Source organism: Rousettus aegyptiacus, unplaced genomic scaffold, assembly GCF_014176215.1.
Source record: "Rousettus aegyptiacus isolate mRouAeg1 unplaced genomic scaffold, mRouAeg1.p scaffold_m13_p_3, whole genome shotgun sequence".
Lineage (NCBI taxonomy): Eukaryota > Metazoa > Chordata > Mammalia > Chiroptera > Pteropodidae > Rousettus > Rousettus aegyptiacus.
This window is the reverse complement of record NW_023416306.1, coordinates 19,777,714-19,799,187: the sequence shown is the minus strand read 5'-3', so window position 1 is coordinate 19,799,187 and position 21,474 is coordinate 19,777,714. Positions and strand designations below refer to the sequence as shown.

Genomic DNA, 21,474 nt, shown 5'->3' with positions numbered 1-21,474 from the left:
TTCAGGCTTTAACCTCTTGGGACAAAGAGCAGCTGCTCTGGCAAGTGCCCTGAAAAATATAGCAGTCATCATTAAAAAGCCAACTCGGGGACTTTGTGGGTTATGACTTGTTAATATTTAGAGGCAAACCAGGGCTCAATAGAGGTGTTTCTCCATTTCTGCGTGGCTACCCAATGCTTCTGGGACCCCCATTGTTGGTCCTGTGAATTACCTACCCTTCATCGCTGATCCCTTTTGGAGACGTTTATCGACTTAACTTGACAGTAAGGCTTGGCACACGTTGACACACGTAGACAGTGGTCTCAGTGCCTCGTACAGTCTGGAAAGTTATCAGGATGCATTCTGGTGTCCAGGAGCCTTGGCTCAAGTTTTGACAGTTCTATTAGTATCTGTACGACCCTGCTGTCCCTTGGTTTCCTCATCTGTAGGATGCGGATAGTGGTTTTACCCACCTCATGGACTTGCTGTGAAGGTTATTTGAGCAATTTCAGGGGCGATGCCCAGAACAAGGATACAGAAAACATGCAGCAAAAGTGTTGTATTTATAATAAGTGAATCAACAAATCATAATTCATGCATCTTTACACAGAAAATGGACACAAAGAGAGAAAGGTGAAGTCTATTCGCCTCAACATTTTTGCCAAACAGAAATCTCAGATGAATATGGTAACCACATGAGAATAGTAACAACAATGAAAAGGATTGTTTATAATGGGCAGGAGCTGCAAACTCAAAAGCCTCCAGGGGCCAGCATATAACATAAATGAGTGACACAGACCTAGTGGGAAATTGTGAGGACCTGGAGAGCAGATGCTATTTCTCAGTTTAGATATAGATAACTTATACCACATGAGAACGTGGGGCCTACGTTGTCACATCAGCTCATTTTCAAGAGAAGCCAGAGATCTGCTTTTTAAAAATGTGAGATCTCCCATTTATCGATGAGTTTATAAACTTTTAAAAAATTCATGGACACAACAAAATTCCTTTTGGTCAACAGGTTGACTTTTTGTGACCTCCAGATATGAGTGGAACTTGAACTTTACAATGCATTTTCCTGATGCTTGACTTACGTGGATTTCATAAAGATGCTGTGAGATGGTACCCCCAGCACGCCTTGAACTTTCATGATGTTACAGCATCAGACTGTATTTTCACCAGGGCTTTGGGAGTTTGGTGTCCAAATGTTTGATTCATTGGAAAAACAGTGCACATTTGCTATATCTTTTGATACTACATGAGCTCCTTTCAATTGCTAACATTATTGCAACTCAGAATACTCCCATCCGAGTAGGTATTGCTAACTCAAAATTAACAGAAAAATTTTTAAAAAAGGTCAGTACCTTGAATTGGGAAATTCCTGTTATTATAGAAGAATCTTTAAGAACAAGATATGCAAATCCGAGCCTATCATATATGTCGTACAGAGTGTTTGAGATGGTTTCAGTTTATTATCAGCCTCAAGTAATACACAGCTGGGCTCAGGACTTCCAATAATAGGAGAAACTGCCATTGATCATAGAGTTTTGGAAGAAATGGAGTGATTCTCAAACTTTAGTGCATTAAGATCACCTGGAGGGCTCTTTAAAACATAGATGGCTAGGCCCAACCTGGAGTGTTTGAGTCAGTTGGTCTGGGGTGGGGCCTGAGGATCTGCATTTCTAACAAGTTCCCAGGAGAGCCATTTCCAGCTGCAGCTGCCTTTCTGGGGGCCTACATGCTGAGAAGCCCTAATGAAGTGGTAGAAAAAAACCAATGGTAAAGGGAGCTTATGGCTTGGGTCTTGATAAGTGCCATATGCCCATTGTGACATGCCCAGGGCTTTGTGAAGTGTGTATTTTATGAAGAGGTGACATAGAATACAAGATGAATTCAGTCTTAATTAGTGAAAGCCTAAACATAGCTCAGTTTTAAAGGGATGGAGTCGTGTTCCTCTCGCATCAAGCAGCTGACCAAGAGGAGGTCTTTGTCTTGAGTACTTGCTTTAATCTATTTAAATAAAGTGAAATTTCTGTCTGGTGATCACTTAAAGATACCTGTTTGAAGGGCATGCTTGGGGGTGGCTGATCAAAACTATGGGCAGTCAGATTCACTTGAGGAGGACTTAGGGGCATCTCAGTGACAAGAAGTAGAGCTGAGATCATGCAGTAGAGCAGGTATCCAGCACTGCAGTGAGAGGCCCTCTGCATGATACATATATGACACTAGATGGAGAAGTCCCCTAGTAGATCAAGTCTGGTGGCAGCTGCTCCAGTTTGCGGTCACTGATTTTTCAATGCAGCTGCTTCTCACGTGGGCAACTGTAGCAGGATGCCCGGATGGGCAGCAACTGAGGTTCGTTTACTTAATGCTGGTCAATGATTCTCCACAGAAGGTCTGCATGTACACAAACATGACTTGTCATTGGCATATGAAAGAGGAGTTTATTCTTGCAAAGATGCCATAACTGGCTTCCCTCACCCTTATCTGTAGCATCCATTGTTTGAGCCAACCCTTCATTTTCAGAAAGATTCAGCCTCACCGAGACTCTAATCTGTCTTAAAACATGAAGCACAGAGGCAGCACTGTGCAGGATGAGGTCTAAGAAAACGTGGATGGACTGTGGGCGATGGCTGTGTAGCATGGGGTACTTCACAGAGTGAGTTTCACACATGAGGGCCGTGGGGTTGGATGCATCTCACACATCTGAGACCCATTTCTGACAGGAAATGCCAGCAGGAGTGGAGGTTTGTGTGGAGTGGCACATACTACATGTGTCCTTGGTTTATTATTATGTCAGTCTTTTTCATTAGTCTCATGTTGAATAAAAATCTTCAAAAGGAGATTATTAAATACACACACAGAAACAGATAGAGACAAGCCTATAGCTTCTTTCCGTGATGCCTGAACATATATTAAAAATGCTTTGGGCTTATATTGACTCTGGTATCAGTGCTTCTGTAGCACCATCTAAACTTAGAAGACAGGAATAGAGAATCTGGTACCTTTCCCTTGCGTAAGATGGAAGGGGAAAGAAAAGCCACATGCTCCCCCAAGTTAAAAGCTCCAGCTGTAGATGAAAGGGTCTGGGCCAGATGTCAGAGCACATCTTCCCGCCCATCATTTCCCCATAGGCAGCCTATTTCATTACCCTGCGGGTTTCTAGGATCTTGGCAGTCCCTGCTTTACCAAATGTCTTCAAGGCATTTGTAAAACCTGCCTTTACTTTTTTTACTGAATTATACTGGTTTCCTTACTATTCTAGGTGGGTGGGATTCCCCCCCGCCCCCCAAACCTACTAAATTATAACCAGTCATCTGAGTTTTCACTTTATTTTTAAATTCAGGGCTGAAACTTAAAACATTGAGGTTTATAAAAAAAAAATGTTATCGTTAAGCAAAAACATGCTTGAAAATTTAACCCCTTTGGTGGTAGGCAGGGGATCTTCTTTCTCTGACTTTGAGCGATAATGCCAGCAACTCTGAGGCAAATAAATACCACATGGGACTTCAAGATTTGGGCACCTGTGGTAGCTTCCATGCCTCCTCACCTGTGATGTGACAGACAGACTGGAGTCAACGAGAGGTGTCTCTTGGCTGAGAGATGTGGAGTCAATCCGGTGGCTTCCCCCAGCCTCCCTGTTGGTCTTTTTTTTTTTTTCCCTCTCTTTTATTGCTCTTCTATGGAAGCTGCTACAATCCCTTGAAATTAAGACTTAAAATTCTAAAATCTAATATTTAAAAGAATATTAAGATTTCTTCCAGTTTCAGTGTTAACTTTTCAGTCTTTAGTTTTTATCTTTCCCTTCTCCTAAGACAGTGGGAAACTATGCTAATGGCTCTGGCTCTATCTTGCTTTGCTTATTTTTTTTCCCAATTACAGTTGATATATATTAGTTTCAATTGTACAACATAATAATTAGATATTTATATACCTTATGCAGTGATCACTCCGATAAGCCTAGCATCCATATGGCACCATACATAGTTACTACGGTATTACTGATTACATTCCCTCTGCTGTACTTTACATCTCTGAGACTATTTTAATAACTGTCAATTTGTACTTCTTAATCTCTTTCACTTTATTTACCCACCCTCCCAACCCACCTCCCACCTGGTGACCACCAATTTATTTTCTGTATCTATGAATTTATTTCTGTTTTGTTTATTCATTTATTGTGATTTTTAGATTCCACATATAAGTAAGTCATATAGTATTTGTCTTTCTCTGTCTGTTTTATATCACTTAGCATAATACCCTCTGCGTCCATCATCTTTTCACAAATGGTAAGATTTCATTCTTTTTTATGGCTGAGTAATATTCCATTTTTATATGTACCACCTCTTCTTTATCCATTTACCCATTGATGGACACTTAGATTGCTTCCCTATCTTGGCTATTGTAAATAATGCTGCAATGAACATAGGGGTACATATATCTTTTCAAATTAATGTTTTGGATTTCTTCGATTAAATACCCAGAAGTGGAATTGTTGGGTCTTTTGGTAGTTCTAGTTTTAATTTTTTAAAACAGCACCAATCCGTTTTCCATAGTGACTGCATCAGTTTATAACCTCACCAACAGTGCACGAGGGTTCCCTTTTCTCCACATCCTGGCCAACCCTTGTTGTTTGTTGATTTACTGATGCCAGCCCTTCTGATAGGTGCGAGGTGATATCTCACTGTGGATTTAATTTGCATATGTCTGTATGTCTTCTTTGGAGAAATGTCTCTTCAGGTCCTCTGTCCCTTTTTTAATGTTGGCTTTTCTTGTGTTAAGTTGTGTGAGTTCCTTACGTATTTTTGGATATTAACCCTTCATCTGAGTTTCTATGGCCTGATTTGTCAGCTTGAGCTGGTAATTAATACTTGCTACCTCTATTGGGGTGTGAAGTGGTTCAAAAATTTCCTTGCCCTAGTGGGGCTGTGAGACATATAAGATCTGAAAGGTGGAAAACAATAGAACTACCATATGATCCAGCAATCCTCCTTCTGGGTATATCCAAAAGAAATAAAATCACTGTCTGGGAACAATATCTATATTCCTGCATTCATTGCAGCATTATTCACAGTGGCCAAGATGTGAAACAGAGTGTTCATTGCCAGATGACTGGATAAAGAAAATGTGGAATATTATTCAGCCTTAAAAAAAGGAAATTCTGTCATTTGTGACAACATGAATCTACCTTGATGTTGGCATTATGTTAAGTGAAATAAGCCAGATGCAGGAAGATAAATATCATATGATCTCACTTATATGTGGAATCTAAAAAAAAGTTTAACTTATAGGAACATAGAATGGTCATTACCAGAGGCTGGGAGGTGGGAGAAAATAGGAGAGATTGGTTAAAGGGGACAACTTTCAGTTATAGGATGAATAAATTCTGGAGACCTAATGTGGAGCATGGTGATTATAGTTAATAATAATGTATTATATATTTGAAATTTGCCAAGAGAGTAATTCTCAAGTGTTCTCATGACACACAAAGAAATGGCAGCTGTGTAAGGTGGTGGGTGTGTTAATTAGTTTGATTGTGGTAATCATTTCACAATGTATATGTATATCAAAACAGCATACTGTGCACTGTAAATATACAATTTTTATTTGTCAAATTACCTCAATAAAGCTGAAAAAAATGATTAATTAAAAAAATGAGAAGATCTAAAAGGTCACGGCTAATGTGTGTGGCCGTGAAAGGAAGTTATGCTACTTAGGACAAGCAACCACACACTGTAGGATAGTGACGAGCCCTTCATCCAATATGCAGGCAGCCTCGTCAACAGTGACACCTGGGCAGATGTGTTCAATATTTAGTGCTGTTCATCAAATAAAACTCTGGACAAAACCTGAAGGATATTTAACAATAGGTGGAGTAAGTCTCGTGGAGATGGGTCAGAATTCCGGATGGGCCCTGCAGGCTGGCTGTAGAATATACCCTCGGATCCTACCAACTACGAGAAACAAGACTCCAGTAGCCTGACCAGCCCCCTCTCCATCCTTCCTTATTCACACTGGAGTGAGAATGATAAATTTCCAGGCAGCATTGGATCTGATAGGGGAGAATGAAGAGAAAGCACTGGCTCTGACAACACAGAGCAGAAGAGGCAAAGGTGAAAGTAATTTCAATTGCTCAATTACTCTCTTCTCTCTCCCCTTCCCATCCTCATCGCTCTGTCTTGACATGTCACTGCTACTGCCTGTGGATGATTTCAGCTTTCCATGTGCTCTAAGCCTAGGTCCACAGAGAACAGCTGGGAGCAGAATGGCTGAGCAGTGTAGGAACAGGAGTGGGACATCTGCCCTAGAGGGGGACAAGGCATGCCAGAGCTCAGAGAGCAAGTCAAAGATGGGAACTTCATCCTGTAGCTTTTTGTAACATTAGGAGGGAAAGGTCTCCCTGTTCCCAAGAGCTTCCCGTGTGCCAGATGCCCTTCCGAACTCCTTATATTAAGCATAAAATACCATAATATATGCCCAGGTACCAGGCCGGTGCTGTGGCTGAGCTTTTGGGACCAGGAGAAGGCAGGATCCTCAGGGGGCAGGCAGCATTCCATGCCAGCCGACTGATGCTTTGAGGGAATGCAAGCCCAAGACCTTCTCCTCTTTCAAAAGAACCTGGAAATCTTGCTTTTGAAGGATGCCTGTTGATGTTTAAATGTTCGTAACGATTTAAACACTTTGTGGGCCAAACCAAACATAACGAGATTTTAACACAGCGTGGGCAGGATCCCTTCCCCATCCCTCTACCCCAGCCCCCACCCTGAGCCACCAGTTTTCCATTTCTGCCTTTCACAGTATATTTTTAGTTAATTGAAAAGCCAGTCGTAGTATGCTGAGGTGATGGAATGGTAGTGTTATAGCTCGAAGCTACATGAGATTGAGATACGTTTAGGCAAGTTGGGCAGATTGGTGGATGAGCCTGCCAGAAGCCCATTGAGAGCCCTTGCTATGGGGATGGGGACCCTGTAAGAAAACCATAGTCTTGGGTGAGTGTCAGGGCTGCTGCTTAAATCAGTTATTATGCAGCATACTGAATGAACTTTGTGAATTCTTTGTAAGAAGGAGCAACTGAAGGCAGTCTTTAAAAAAAATTGATTACCATAGAGCAAAAGTGACCTTTTGATGCACACGTCTCTGAATTTTAACACGTGTAGAGTTGTGTAACCTCCATGATGCAGAACAGTTCCGTCAGCCCCAGGAACGCCCCCAGGAAGCACTGTTTTCTAAACCCTGTCAAACACTAAAATGTAAGTAGTTCTGGTTGGCCCTACCTTGCACCCCGACTTCAAGGGTTCTGAGGATCAGTTAGGGATGGGAGGGTTAGCCAGAAAAGAGAACTGGGGTTCCCAGTCTTTGGTGGGTAACCGTTTCATAATGAGTACCCCTCCCATAATTATAACAAATTCTTCTTGTTTTTCCCCAATAAATACTTTTCGCTCTATCCAAGCACCTTTTTTCACTGTCCTCTATCAGGATTATCACATTTAGCAACTAAAAATGTAGGATGCCAGTTGTTATATGGAACAAACTTTTTATACTAAAAAATCATTTGTTATTTATCTGAAATTCGGATTTAACTGGACATCCTGTATTGTATCTGGCAGGCTCAGCCCCTTAACATACATCCTGCCTTCACGACTGTATTCAGAACCCACTTTTTCTCTGTCTGTGCTTCCTTCTTCCATTGTGATTGTGAAAGTACTCATTGGTTTTAAATTGTAACATGTTTGTGGGGAGATAGAGCATGTATTGGAAGGACAGGAGTATCTCCTTGGTATATTGATGTGTTTTCAGAAAATGTGACCACTAGACATATCCTTTCAGGAGAATAACAAGTGGCCTCATGTGCATTTTAGGGAGGAGCATAACTGGATTTCAGAAATTGGTACATTTGCCAGCTCCCCTCCACCCCCTTCCCTTGGCCAAACCTTGGAATAATATAAATCTGCAAAGACTAAACAAGGAGATTGTTCACACTGGGTAAGTTTAAAAATATCACTGGAATACTGGCCTTCAGCAAGCCATATATCTCATACTGCACTGAGCAAGATGGGGCCTTGTGGCATGTCGTGAATGAGTAACACAGTGGTAACAACCAGATCATAACCAGCCTGGATATTTTGGTGGAGGGTGCTATGATGGTTGATTTATTTGTCTCATTTTTTTCCCCCCATTTATCAATGTGACTAGTGTGATCTCAGAATCACAAGGAGACAAAAAAGAAAATCAATTTTATATAGCAGCTTCAGAATTAAGAACAAATGGAAACTCCAATTTGCTGTCTAGACCAAGGGCTGGCAAACAATAGCCCGTGAGCAATGCATGGTTGTTATATTTATAAATGGCTGGAAAAAAAAATTATATGAAATTCAGATTTCAGTGTCTACAGATAAAGTTTTATTGGAACACAGCCATTCCCATTCATTTGTGTGTCATCTGTGGATGATTTCATGTGACAACAACAGAATTGAGTATTTTTAACAAAGACCACATGGCCTACAAAGCCTAACATATGTACCGTCTGACCCTTTATAGAAAAACTTCGCCAGCCTTTGCCCTAGATAGCATATCTTCTGTGGTTTTATTTGCCATTGAGGCTCTAGGAATCTTTTAGCTGAAGAAGTAGCTGTGAATCTTTTAGCTGAAGAAGTAGCTATTGTCTTGTTACTCGCAGTCAGAACAGTAAAGTATCTCAGAGATCTTTTTTCACTGTTTTCGGGGCTGCCATGATGGGAAGCTTATATTTACAAAGGAGTTTGCATGGGGGTTTTGCTGCTGTAGAATTTTCTTGTTACATCCTTGCTATATAAGCCAACTACAGGTTGTTTTCTTTTGAAAACCAGAAAATCCAATCTCTTAGACATAATGGTTTGGCTCATCTAAAAATAAGTCATTACATTTAAAACCATTATTTCTATTGACAGGGACTAAGAGCGTAGAGGAAAAACACTGCTGATACTCCAGATCATTTTTCTTATACCCAGAAATTGCCAGAACACTCATCCTGCTCTCCTGGGGATTTTAAGGGTCCAAGTGTCAGAACGGGAGTCAGAGAACACACCCACCACATTTCCTGAGTCTGCACAAGAAGCCAGCAAAGAGGGGCTTCTGGCCAGCTGTCTGTCATTCATGAGCCCATCACTGAGGGTCAGGAACCTCATGGAACCCACAGGGCCAGTGCCTTCATATGAAAATGAAGTGAGCATCAGGTAAAAGCTGCTGATGACCAATGGTCGCAGAGTCCACTCTGGCCTCTGAATCATTGAGTGTCTCCTCTCTGCCCCTTTCCCTTTCTTGTTCAAAAGGGCCAGCTGCAATTTGGATTCCTGTCACCTGGAAAATTCCAAAAGAACTTTGGTGCCTTAGTAAATATTTTCAAATTGCTCAAGGTTTGGGGGAGATAGAGCCGTAATTGTGAAATCAGGTTAAAAAATGATTAATACAGTTCTCAGGCTGGCCACAAGAATGTGCTGGAGTGAGCAGCAGCGTGGACGCTCATGGTTGCTCATTCTGCAGATGGATGGCTTTTGCCCTTCTGGTCTTACATACACCTGAGCCTTTAATTCTCTAGGCTACTTCTAGCAGCTGCTTGGAGAATAGAAGCCAACCATTTAGTGTAGGGTTTCTCAGTCATGGCACGATTGACATGTTGGACCAGGTGATTCTTCGCTGTGGAAGGCTGTTCTGCGCATTGTAGGATGTTTAGCAGTATCCCTAGGATGCCAATAGCATCCCCCATGACCCTTCATGACCATGAAAAATGTCTCCAAACATTGCCAGATGTTCCCTTGGGGACAAAATAAACCCTTTGAGAACCACTGACATAATAGGACATAAGGGTGACCTGACCAGATGTATTTCCCATACATTCAGCATTAGAGATTCATTGCTTTAAGTGTTGGCTTTCATCTTTAGGGATTCCTTAGGGATTCTTTCTTTTAAGCCTTGAAGGCTTTTTTTATTTTCTAGCATCTCCAATGAAAATACAAGTTTCTCAAAAAAGGATAAAGCCTCGAGCCTGGAATGGCAAATGGTTTTCATCTCTTGTGTCAACTCTGACTACTGGGTAGCGGCCATCCATAGTACTGACTTGGGAAGATCTCTGAAGCTGCCTTTGGGTTTTGGGGGGAGAATACCATGAGAGATTAAAGCTGCCTTTCGTGTGCAGGCGGTGAGGGAGCTGCTGTGTGTGTAAGGAACCTTCTTACCCAATATTTCTGCATTACAGTCAGGCCTTTGCCTGGGGTCGTAACTACCCCATTCACACAGGGCCACTGTGGCTTCCTTGTACGTGTTAGAGCGATTTTCCGCGGGTTTCAGAAAGTTGTCTTGAGGAAGCAGTGTCTTTTCTAAATCCTGCAGAGTTGCCATATGGGCGAGGGGAGACGCTGTAGTTGGTTTGATGAAACTAAGCAGCAGGAAGCAAAAGGAGAGGGACAAAGATGATAACTTCCTGTCTCTCTGCTCCTCCTGGTTATAAGCTTCTGGAGGACAAGGACCGTGTCATTTCTATCATTGCCTATTCGCTGCCTTCCATGGTATCACGGCGTCATGCCTTGCATAGTGTAAAGCCTATTCAGTAAACTTAAACAATGACTTTAACCCGTTTTGTATCTTGGAGCCCTTTGCAGTCTTGTGGACTTAGAATAATGCTTATATACACAAAATAAAATAGGATTAAAAGATAATGATTATGCTGAAATCCAGTCAGCAAAATATTAGAAAATTGTGATAGAGAATAGATGTGCTACTTTGTTATTGTATTAAATATAATTTAGTGACAGTTCTGATACATTCTCCAATTTCAAATAATTGATGAACATAAGTGATATTTCAAGTAATCACTCACAACTATCCAGTAAAATGATATGAAAATACCCACCATTTCTACTTATGACAAAGTCATGGGTGCCAGTGATATTTCTGAGGCTTGTGCTTATGTTCATAACTGAAGATGATGCTAAATTTCAGCTAGAGGTTAGTGAAAATCACCTTTAACTAGACGTCCTGGATTCTGGCTTATCTCTGGGCTCCCTGATTTCTCTCTTAACCATGCCCCTGCTTTAAAGTCTCCCTCCCATCCTTCGCTTGACGCTACCCCACTATCACCTCCTTGGGGATCTCCCCTAGCAAATTTCTCCAGATTCCTCTTCCATATTCCTTTCCATCTAAGCTCTCCCATCTGGGCTGTGCCCTTTGGCTACTATGTAAGTTCTCACTCAACTTAGCAAAGGAAGGGTAGCCTCAAGTCCCATCTTAGGGTTCCTCTGAGCTTACAAAGAGAGAAGTTGGCACATCATAGATGCTCGTTGAATGCTTGTTGCATTGAAACTGTCCTTTGCCAACTGCATCCTTTTTCTCTGGGGCTGCCGTTTGGACGCTTGGAATGCGCTTGAGCTCAGTCCACTCTTGATGCCTCCCCCCCCCCCCCTGCATGGAGAGCATCCAGTATTTCCAGTCCGAGCACAAGCGTTCAGTCTGGTTTGCCCGGTTCCTGGAGGTCTACAGGGTGAGATTGTGAGATTGTCTTCTCTGAGGTAGAGAGAGGGCTGGACACCCATGGTGACCTCAGAAGCAGCAGCCATAGGGGCGGCAGGGCCTTTGACCAGCAATAACCCTACCACATGAACCTGCCATGAGCAGCTCTGCAGAAGCCATTACTGTCCCAATGGCATACCTTGCTGTGGACCACCAGGGAGGGGGCATGCATATGAACCAGGCAGCCTGGGGATTACTTATTGCTACACGTGAATTCCATAATAAAAACAACAAAAATGCGGTATCTCTAATTTTATTCCCTCTGACAAAGATTACCAGGTTCTCCAACATGTGGTGTGGGATGAGCGCCTGTGGTTTTCACCGAATGAGCACATCAGTGATCTACCCAGTTTGGACTCTTGCGGGTTCCCCAGTTCTTTCCTCCCCTGGATTATTCTATAAAAGATCTGTACCAGTTTCCTCGGGCTGTCATAACAGTGCCACAAACTCGGCGGCTTAAACAACAGCAGTTTGTTGTCTCACAGTTCTGAAGGCCGGAAGGCACAGGTCGGGGTGCCGGCAGGACTGGTTTCGTCCTGAGGGCTGCCGGGAAGAATCTGCCCCAGACCTCTCCTTGGCTGGTAGAGGGATGCCTTTTCCCATGTGTGTTTTTCCACCTCATCTTCTACGTGTGTATCTCTGTGTCCACATCCCCTCTTTTCATAAGGACACCAGTCATATTGGATTCGAGCCACCCTAATGACATACTTTTAACTCGATGATCTCTGTAAAGACCCTGTCTCCAAATAACATCACATTCAGAGGTGCCGGGGATTGGGACTTCAATATATCTTTTTTTTTCCGAGGGACACAGTTCAACCTGTAACAAGATCCCTGCATTCTGTAGGGGGCACCTACATCTCACAGTGATGGCCATTTGCACTCGACTCTGCTTCCGGCTATGGCAGTGAAAATTGTATCCAAAGGAAATGGCCCAGGGACCTGTAAGTAGTGGTTGCCATTTGCCATTAATGCCTCAAACCTCTGCCCTTTCTTCACACTGACTTCCTTTTAGCACCCATGACCCTCAGTTTCCATAGCCCTCTGTCTCCTGTCAAAGCCTTTTATCCGGAAAGGCCCAGAAGAGCATTTCACACGAAGGTGTGCTGAAGACAGCTAAGCATGCCCTCCCCCTGAAAGCCAGTTAAAACCAGCAGAAAAGCTGCAAACTACATCGCAGAAGCTCAGGATGTCCACTTCGCCAACACCGGGGCTGCCTGTGTTGTCCCCCTACTCACCACCAATAATGAACAAAAACATTCCTAGTGGGTTCACAGCTCTTCAGAGTTTACAGAATGCTTTCACTTCCATCACCTTCTTGGGGCATCAATGAGCAGGACGAGTATTTTTTTCTGCATTTCATTTCAGAGAAAACGGAAGCTCAGCTAAGTAATTTGTGCTCACACAGGGCTACAGCATCTGTGCCTCTATGCTTACTCTCTTTCTTTGCCTCCAACATACCTGTTCTGCCATCCATCATTTCTCCTCTGGGTCCCCACAGTGTGCATCATGCAGCCTGAGTCTCAAAGGCTCACTGAGCCCCTTGCCTTGCTCCAGGGTCCATCCCTCCCTGAGGGGACAAAAAGTAGCCTAAGCCCAAAAACCATGGCTGAGATGAGAATATTCTTTGTTTGAAGTTTTAGGCCAAGGGAGCAGTGTGGAGAAAGGCACAGGCTTGTAAAGGAGCGGAGCAGTGTCAGGAAACCACAAGGAGTTGAGTATCACTGAAGCACCCCGAGAAATGAGGCTAGGAGGGTAGGGGGTACTGGGTCATGGCAGGCCAGGTGTACCAGGTGGGGGGCCAGGACTTGGTCCAGTGGGTGGTGGGAGCCACTGAAGACCGTTGGTTTATCGGAGACTGCTCTGACAGCAAGATGAGGCTGGAGCTGCTCCAGGTCCCCAGGTGCCGGCTTAGGGCCCCATCACTGCCAGTGCTGGTCTATTCTTAGGTGGCCTCTCTTATTCTTCCATATAGTAGTCACCTTTAGCTTTAAGATCACTGAAATTGTTCTTTCTATACTGAAACCCAGAAGAAGCGTCTTAACCAACTTCGACCAAAAGCCTTGGAGCTGATGGAAGCCAGTTTGGGGTTGGAATGTGGAGGCTATTTCTGGATATTGTGACATCCTGTTCAACTTCCAGAGGAGCCTGGGAATAAAGGGGTGACTCAGTCTTTGAGCTTATTTTTAGGGAAAGCTGAGAATTCAGTCTCGAACCACTCAGAGTCCCCACCGCCTGCCAGTGCAGAGTGTGCTATTGGTGAAGAGATTGCTGGGCAGAAATGCTGTATTTATCATCAGCTGAATGTTACTCAGAGCCTCCTACACACCAGCCCAAGGTTTATTGATTTGAAAAGAGGTTGGGAATCAACATAAACAAACCTTTGAGTCAGACGAGCATATTTCAAGGCATTTACATTTGAGAACTGACTTAAGAGCTAAAGAGCTAATATAAGAGTGCTTGTTTATTGGGTGTTTCATACATACTATGCATTAGGGTAAGTGCTTTGCACAAGTGTAACAGGAACATCTTTATTGTTATCACTGTAATAGGCAAGGACATGATAACTTAAGGAAGGTTAAACACTATCCTAGGGCCTGGTAGCTGAGTCCAGATTCAAACTCAGATCTGGCTCTAAAGCCCATGCAAATGACTACCCCAGGTTTGGCAGATAAGTGGCTCATGTGCTGCTTGCCACTTTTTGGTCCTGTGTATTATTAATTGATCATGGAATTATTTCCTGCACAGCTCAGATCTGGCCTCAGGATCCTTCTTAACACAGTGCCCTTGGTAGCTATTGTGACCAACTGAGCAGCATTAGTACGTGACATAAAAGCCTATCTGTCATCTCAGTTTTATCTTTGCATTTGCTCAGAATGGAACCTTTAAGTCTAGAGAATTTGTTGTTGATGTTGATGCCTACTGATCTATTTATAATCTTTTATTTCCTAAACACTAGTGAGAAATAGAGCATTCAATACAGTTTCCTTCTGCAGTCAGTAGAGACTCTGTATTCTTTAATAGGGGATTCTTCCTGCCTTGGAGGGGAGAATGACATTTTAGGACCCAAAGCTTTGAAATGGACAGTTGGCTTATGTGTCAGTGTCTGTGGTGATGAGTGAGAGATGAGAGAAATGAATCCTAAGTACTCAGGCTGTTTATAGCAGGAAAGCTTTCAAGTAGCCTAGTCTGATTAATTATAGCAGGCTGGTGAGGTGGGGTCGGGGTATGTGGCGGGCAGGCTAAGAAAGCAAGATAACAGGGTAGACTCTGAGGGAACATGCTCTATCCACCTCAATGGCTGTGAAAAGTTAGCTCAGAAGGCAAGCCCATTGTCCTAAAAGTATAGCACCAGCTGTGGCTGGAGGTCCCAGTGGGAGAGAGGAACTCCTTAAAAGCAAGCTCGGACAAGAGAAAGGGAAAGTGAATGTCCAGGGTGGTGGCAAAGGGAGGACCAAGGGCCCAGCCATGCAGCGGGATGAAATAGCAATCAGCGTAGGAGGAGTCCACGGTCAAGATCTAAAACCAGAACATCATGACATAGTACTAGAAACTTGTTGCTTAGAAACGTGGAGGCTACCGTGATTTCTTTAAGATTCTAGATAATTGAGGTGCAACGGGGTTGAATCATTGAAATGGACGGAAGGTAGCATGTATGGATCACCAACACAGAGAACATTCGATAAAAATAAACCTTTCTCTCCACTTTAAAAGGAAAAAAGCAAGTTCAGATCAGCACTTTGGAGGTCTGTCAGCAGGGTGCAAGACCTCAGCCAGAGGCCTGGGCTTGGGGGTCAGGGCTCCCGGCTCCCGGAATGGATGGGTAAGAGTAAGGCAAGACTCACTCTGAAATCTGATTATCAGAACTGAGGCCAAAGGTCAGGGCAGAGCCGGAATCAAACTGCTGTTGCCCAGACTGGGTACCTTCTGGCAAACGGCAGCCCTCTCCATGCTGGTATCTTGTTGAGCCTTATTTCTAGGCATGTGTGTTATATAAGCTCTGACGCCCTCAAAATCATTTGACTCTAAGCCAGAACGAGGGCTACCTTGAACATGATTTGAACTCAACTCCTGAAATGCTGATGATTTGCCAAGCAAGGATTAGAAACCTGGACAGCTTCACAAAGCCCTGCAATGAGACACACCCCACCCAGTCCCTCTCATCAGGTCAACAACTCGATGCAGGTGCTGAGGGAACTGCAGTGTGTCTGTTAGCAGCACCGGAAGGATGCAGAGGCACAAGAGCAACTTAGCATCAACATGCTCACCCTCCTGGAGTAGACATGATGGGGGAAGGAAATGGAGACAGTGGCTTGGAGATTCTTAGTGTCTGCATTTGATGGATATGTGCTTCTTGGCAGTTAAAAAAAGTAAATGAGGTTATCGGATGTCTAAACAAAGGCAACGGCCATAAATATACTCTTTGGAACTTGGATGTACATGGCTGTGTCCCAGAACAAGCCCATAGAATCCAAAAAAAAAAAAACAAAAAAATCAAAGACAGTCATATAACAGCTTTTCTGGCCACCCCTTGAAGCCCCACCTTCTCCCAGGCAGCGCCAGAAAGAGACAGCTCCCCATGGGGCTCTGACAGCTGAATTGGGTGGCTGAGTTGTGGCATTGCTGTTCTCAAAGCCACTTGGATTGTTTTCCCGGGGGCTTTAGAATGGAGCCCAGTTTCCTGCTTTTCCCCGAGTGAAGCAGAAATCTTCACCTGCCTGGGTGTTAGTCTGTGTCACCACATCACTGGAGAAAATACATCACAACCTCCCGCAGCTTCTTTCATGAAACGGAGCGTGGCATCAAGGAAATAAGATAGTCAGCATGGATGGCATCGCAGCGGGTTCGAAATAGTATCATCTACATATTTTGATTATATTTTAAAATTCAGTTTATACTCGATTGCAGTTCAGTTAATTAACTCCAAGCTGTACTATCAGTCTGGATTTGAATGGCTCTGCATTTCAATAGCTTCTTCCTCCAAAATAATATTTACATGCCCAATAGCAGCTTATCATTCTAATGCCGAAGTCATAGAACTTGGTTGTTTACCCCTTCATTTTTCAAGTTGTTATTATTTATGCAGTACTAATGAAACCAAGTAAGCATTTGACTTTTTCTTGTAGTTGAGGTTAATTTGTCAGTTTCCTGCCAGTCTTCTGTTCCTTCCAGCACACATTTTCCAGGTTAGCTGACAAATCAGAATGGTAATGTTTGTAGAACAAAGAAGACTGGCAAAGTTTACTCCTGTGGATTTTACCCAGATCATAACTGGTTGGTTTTTTTTCCTTTAGATTTTCCAAGACAAAGGATTTTTAATTAAAACGATTTTTTCCCCCTATTCTAAACAGAATTTGAAACATATAAAAAAGTAAGAAGAATGAAATAATCTGAAAGTGCTTGGCATAGGGCCTGACACTCAATATATATTTTAACATTTTAAAAGAAAAAAAAAAAAATACCCGTAATCTCAACGCCACCCCAATCTGGGGAGTTTTCTTTGCATAGATTTTATAGCTGTAATTATATTCCATGCACATTTTACTTTGAGCTTTTTCCATTTAACCTTTTCATGAACAGTTCCTCATGCTGTTACGAACCGTTCATAATTATAATATTTAACTGATCATGTCATCATCAGTTAGGAGGAGTATATTTGGCTGTGAGTACCAGAAGCCCTGAGAAACACTAGCTTAAGGGGTTTTTTAGTTTCATGGAGGAAGAAACTGGAACAATTGTGAAGGGCCTTGGGATGAGGGGACCACTCCCTGAAGGTAAAAGGAGCTCTGGATGCCCTGCCACACGCCAGGCGTGGGCCCTTCCCAGAGGAAGCAGGAAGTTACGTCTCCTGCAGACTGAGTCACATGATCGCCCCGGCTCAAAACAGTCTGGGAAGGTGAACTGGTAACTTGGCAGCCTCTGGTGTTTCTTAGAATAAAGCGGCCAGAATTAGAATCATCACCTCAACAGTAATTGGTTTTTTTTGTTTTCGAAATTCCATTTTGATTGCCTACCTGGTAAGTGGCGGATTTAAAAGTCTGTGCTCCATTTGAGACCATCGAATTTGGTGCCGGAAGCACCTGTGTGCAACCAGCCATGAGCAAAGCATCAAAACCCCAAACAGTGGATATCAGTTTTAGGGAGGCAGCTGTTAACTCAAAATAAGGAAAAATTCTTCACCATTTAGAGCTGGCCCAGTTTGGAACGAACCACTTTGTGGGATGGTGAGCCACCTGTCCCAAGATTCAGAGACCAAAAAGATACTTGATATGTAGGTGGAAGAGATAATTTATGCATCTGGGTAAGTAGACCAGGTGACCTCTAACATCTGCACATCTCCATTTTTAAATTATGGTACATTCGCTAAAACACTTCCCTAAGGCTATGTGGTAGAGCCTTGCTCCAATGTTACTTCAATCAAATATATAATTACCTGAAATGTAGCTGGGTAGAGAGCAGTTGCCTAAGATGACAGGACTCACTTTGTAGGCTCCTAGTTCCAGTGCCATAGGAAAGCTCTGTCTTGGGTTCTGGGCCAGCATTATCTGGCCTGTAAACCAGCACCATCCAAAGTTATATACCTTTCCCCCTAACTTCCTGTTAACATGACTCTACTATTTTTCCAGATGCCATGAATTTCTCCTTTTGTGCCAACAAAGTGTACACTCTTCTCATGTGGAGAACGATGTGGACTCTATCTTTGACCTTGCTCAATTATAAAACAAGAAGACACATGAAAACCATTGTCCCTTTGTGTTGCTTGCAAAAACGATCCTACTAAAAGTTTCTCCAATTAAACTCATGTGAATAACTTAAAGCTATGAAACCAAGTGTGAACAGTAAACAAGTGAGCCTGAGTTTATGTAACAGCCATTTTTTTGAACATCTCCTCTGTGGTAGACACATTTATGGGTGCTGAGGATGTCATCCTAAATACAACATAGTTTCTGCCTTCTTTGAGCCTGCATTCTAGGGAGGTGGAACAATTTACAAATAGAGGTGAGACAGTTTACAAATAGGTGACTATATACTGTGTCGATTTGCGGTGCAGAGGCTAGGGAGTGCTGAAGCGGGGATACCTTTACAGGAGGGTCAGGGAAGGCCTTACTAATAAGATGATGTTTGCGCTGTGACATAAAACGAAAGGATTGAGCCATGTGGATATCCTGGGGAAGCACACTGCTGGCAGAAGACATGGCAAGGACGTTGGCCCTAAGTTGAGAGAATACTTGGTGTGTTCAAGAAGCAACAGGAAAGCCAGTATAGAGAGGGAGGACGGCGGTAGGAGATGCGATCGAAGAGGGGGTGGCCAAGGTTGATCACAAAGGCATCTAGATACCAGGGGACAGACTTTGACTTTGACTTCAGGTGAGCTAAGGATTCATTGGAGGGTTTGGAACACAATCTGATCTTTTAAAAGGAAAATACTAGCTGCTGTGGTGAAACAGCTTAGGAGAAGGACATGGGTGGGAGCAGGAAACCAGGTGAGAGGATATTGCGGTAATTTAAGAGACAGATGAAACCTGCTCGGACCAAGATAGGAGCAGTGGAGGAGATGGTGAACGATGGGTATATTTCGATGGTACAGCTCAAGGGATTTTCTCACTGAGTATAAGCAGAACATGAGAGAAAGAAATCAAGTGTGCTCCACAGGTTTTGGCTTATGCAACTAGTAGGATAGAGTTTCACTTTAACGAGATGGAGCTAACTGTGGGAAGGCCTGTTTTGGAGGCAAAATAGAATATCCGTCTTGGAAATGTTGAATTAGAGATGCCTATTTGATACCCAAGTGGAAATGTTCAGTGGACAGTTAGATGTGCGTGTCTGGAGCTCAAAAGAGAGGTCGGGGCTGGTGACGTGAAGATGGGAACCGTCTCCATTTGTGTGGTGTTTCAAGCAAGGAAGTTGGGTAAGATCACTGAGGGGGTGAAGATAAACAGAGAAGAGGTCGAAGGATGGCGCTTTGGGCTGTTGGGGGAGATGATGAGGATCCAGCAAATGAAACCCAGAAAAAGCGAGCGTTGAATTAGGAAGAAAACTAAGAGAAGTGGAATTTATGAAAGAGGGAGTAATCACCTTTGGCAAATGTTGCTGATACGCCATGAAATTTGAGGCCTGAGGATTGACCATTGGATTCAGCAGAGTGGAGGTCGCTGGGGCCCTGGACTGGAGCCGTTTTGGTGGAGGGGTGGAGGTGAGCACTGGACAGGTTGGATTTCAGTGAGAGCGAGACAGGAGGAACTGGAGACAGCAAGAGTGTGGACTCTTTGAAGGAATTTTGCTGTAAAGGGAAAAAGAGAAAGGAAGGTGTCGGTGAAGGGTGATGTGGCTCATAGGAGGCTGCTGTTCGAGGTATTGGAGCATGTTTGAGTGCCGTTGAGAATGATCCAGGAACCGGGAAAAGCTGATGAGGTGGGACAGAGAGGAGACAACCACTGGGAGGACATCCTTGAGTTGGGGAGTGAGGAGGCGCCGAGAGCTCAAACGGAGGATTGTCCTTACACAAGAGTGAAGGCAGGGTCCATGGGACCCGTGAGTAGGCTGGAGCCATGTGATGGTAGGGTGAGGATGAGACCTGCCGACTGCTTCCGTTTTCTCAGTGAAATGAGAAACAAGGTCATCTGCTGGCAATGAGGAAAGGGGAAGAAGTTGGAAGTCGGAGGAGGTAGAAGGTGTAATATATATACAGTCCATTTGGACAGTTGAAGAGTAAATAGTATAGGGGAATGCAGTCAGATTTCTGGGTACTGCCAAGGCCCCCCCAGCAATACGAGGTCATGAACTGAAAGCGAATGCAAACAAAGCGGTCGTGTGTTTTTCTCTAGCGTTTTCAACAGAATATGCGCAGGTACAAATAGGGAAAGTGTTGGATTTTGTCTGTCTTGGGCTTTTGGAAGAGCGTGATGATAGTTATTGTGGAATATAGAAGCTGGCCAAAAAGGGAAATGAGGGCAGGAGATTGGTTTTGGGCAGTGAAAGGGTGGTAGGATCAAAACGGTATAAAAAGAGTATTATGTATTCATAAACTAGATTTTAAAAATCATATTCCCAATGCATGTCGGTAAGTTACTATGTTTTAAAACTCTGTAATAAATTTCTATATATGAACCATCCTATGGAATAGTAATAATTATTTGCGGACATTGCTGTTTATATTGTATTTTCATAAAACAAGTCCTGGTACATCTGGAAGAAACTAGATGTAAGGCATTATGTATGAAATCCAATGCAGGTGGCTGACTGGGAGGGTCACTGGCCCAGCCACAAGGGCTGAATTTGAATACGTAGCTGGTGCCCATTGACCAAGGGGCAACGGTCTTGGTCATAATAACAGGCCTGGCGATCAATGGAGTGTCCGGTCAGAGGGGCAGGGACTGTCAACAGGGAGAGGGCAGCTGGCCATCGGGAGCCAGGATCTGCCCAAGCCTGGAAAAGAGAACTGATCAGAGTTGCGCGGCGAGGCAGTGAGGACGCCCACGTGAGAAGGGAGCAGGGTGGCAGGCAGCATACTCAACAGAACTGAGGAGGAGGGACCGCATGGAACTGCAGTCGCTCCTCCCGAGTCTTCAAGTCTGGGTCTGGGGCCAGGGTTGTTGATGGAATAGGCAGCAGAGGTAACCCAGACGGAAGGGAAGGACCTGGGTGGGCCTCTTAGCTTTGGACACCTTCCCACTGCAGTCCACGCTAGCCCAGGCAGTGGGTCGGCCTGAGCCTGAGGGCGGACAAGCTGATGGATCCAGCTGCAGACTCTGGGAAAGGCAAGGACAGGGGGAGCAAGGAGGGGCTGACGAGGAACAGCTGCTCTCTTTCCCCAGAGCAGACGGAAGGCCTGAGGACTGGCACACCATTTATTTCATCCATGGCAAAATCCAGGTTTATTTCGCCTATGGCCCCATCATCCATATTGAACACCAGTCAGGACAGGGGGAAGGGAAACTATGAGTCTCCTCCCTG

At 43.8% G+C, this 21,474-nt stretch overlaps 1 protein-coding gene across 8 annotated transcripts in view; it reads left to right on the top strand.

Annotated features, from left to right (window-relative positions):
* Positions 1 to 21,474, top strand: part of PALM2AKAP2 (PALM2 and AKAP2 fusion) — a 399,047-nt gene that overhangs the window by 102,701 nt on the left and 274,872 nt on the right. The window contains exon 1 of one of the 8 annotated variants that reach the window (XM_016129978.2): positions 12,327 to 12,464. The exons of the other annotated variants lie outside the window; for them this stretch is intronic. Within the exon in view, the coding sequence (XP_015985464.2) occupies positions 12,450 to 12,464 (15 nt within the window). The 5' untranslated portion in view covers positions 12,327 to 12,449. Of the gene's footprint in view, positions 1 to 12,326; positions 12,465 to 21,474 lie in introns of those variants that run through there. 8 annotated transcript variants of the gene reach the window in all.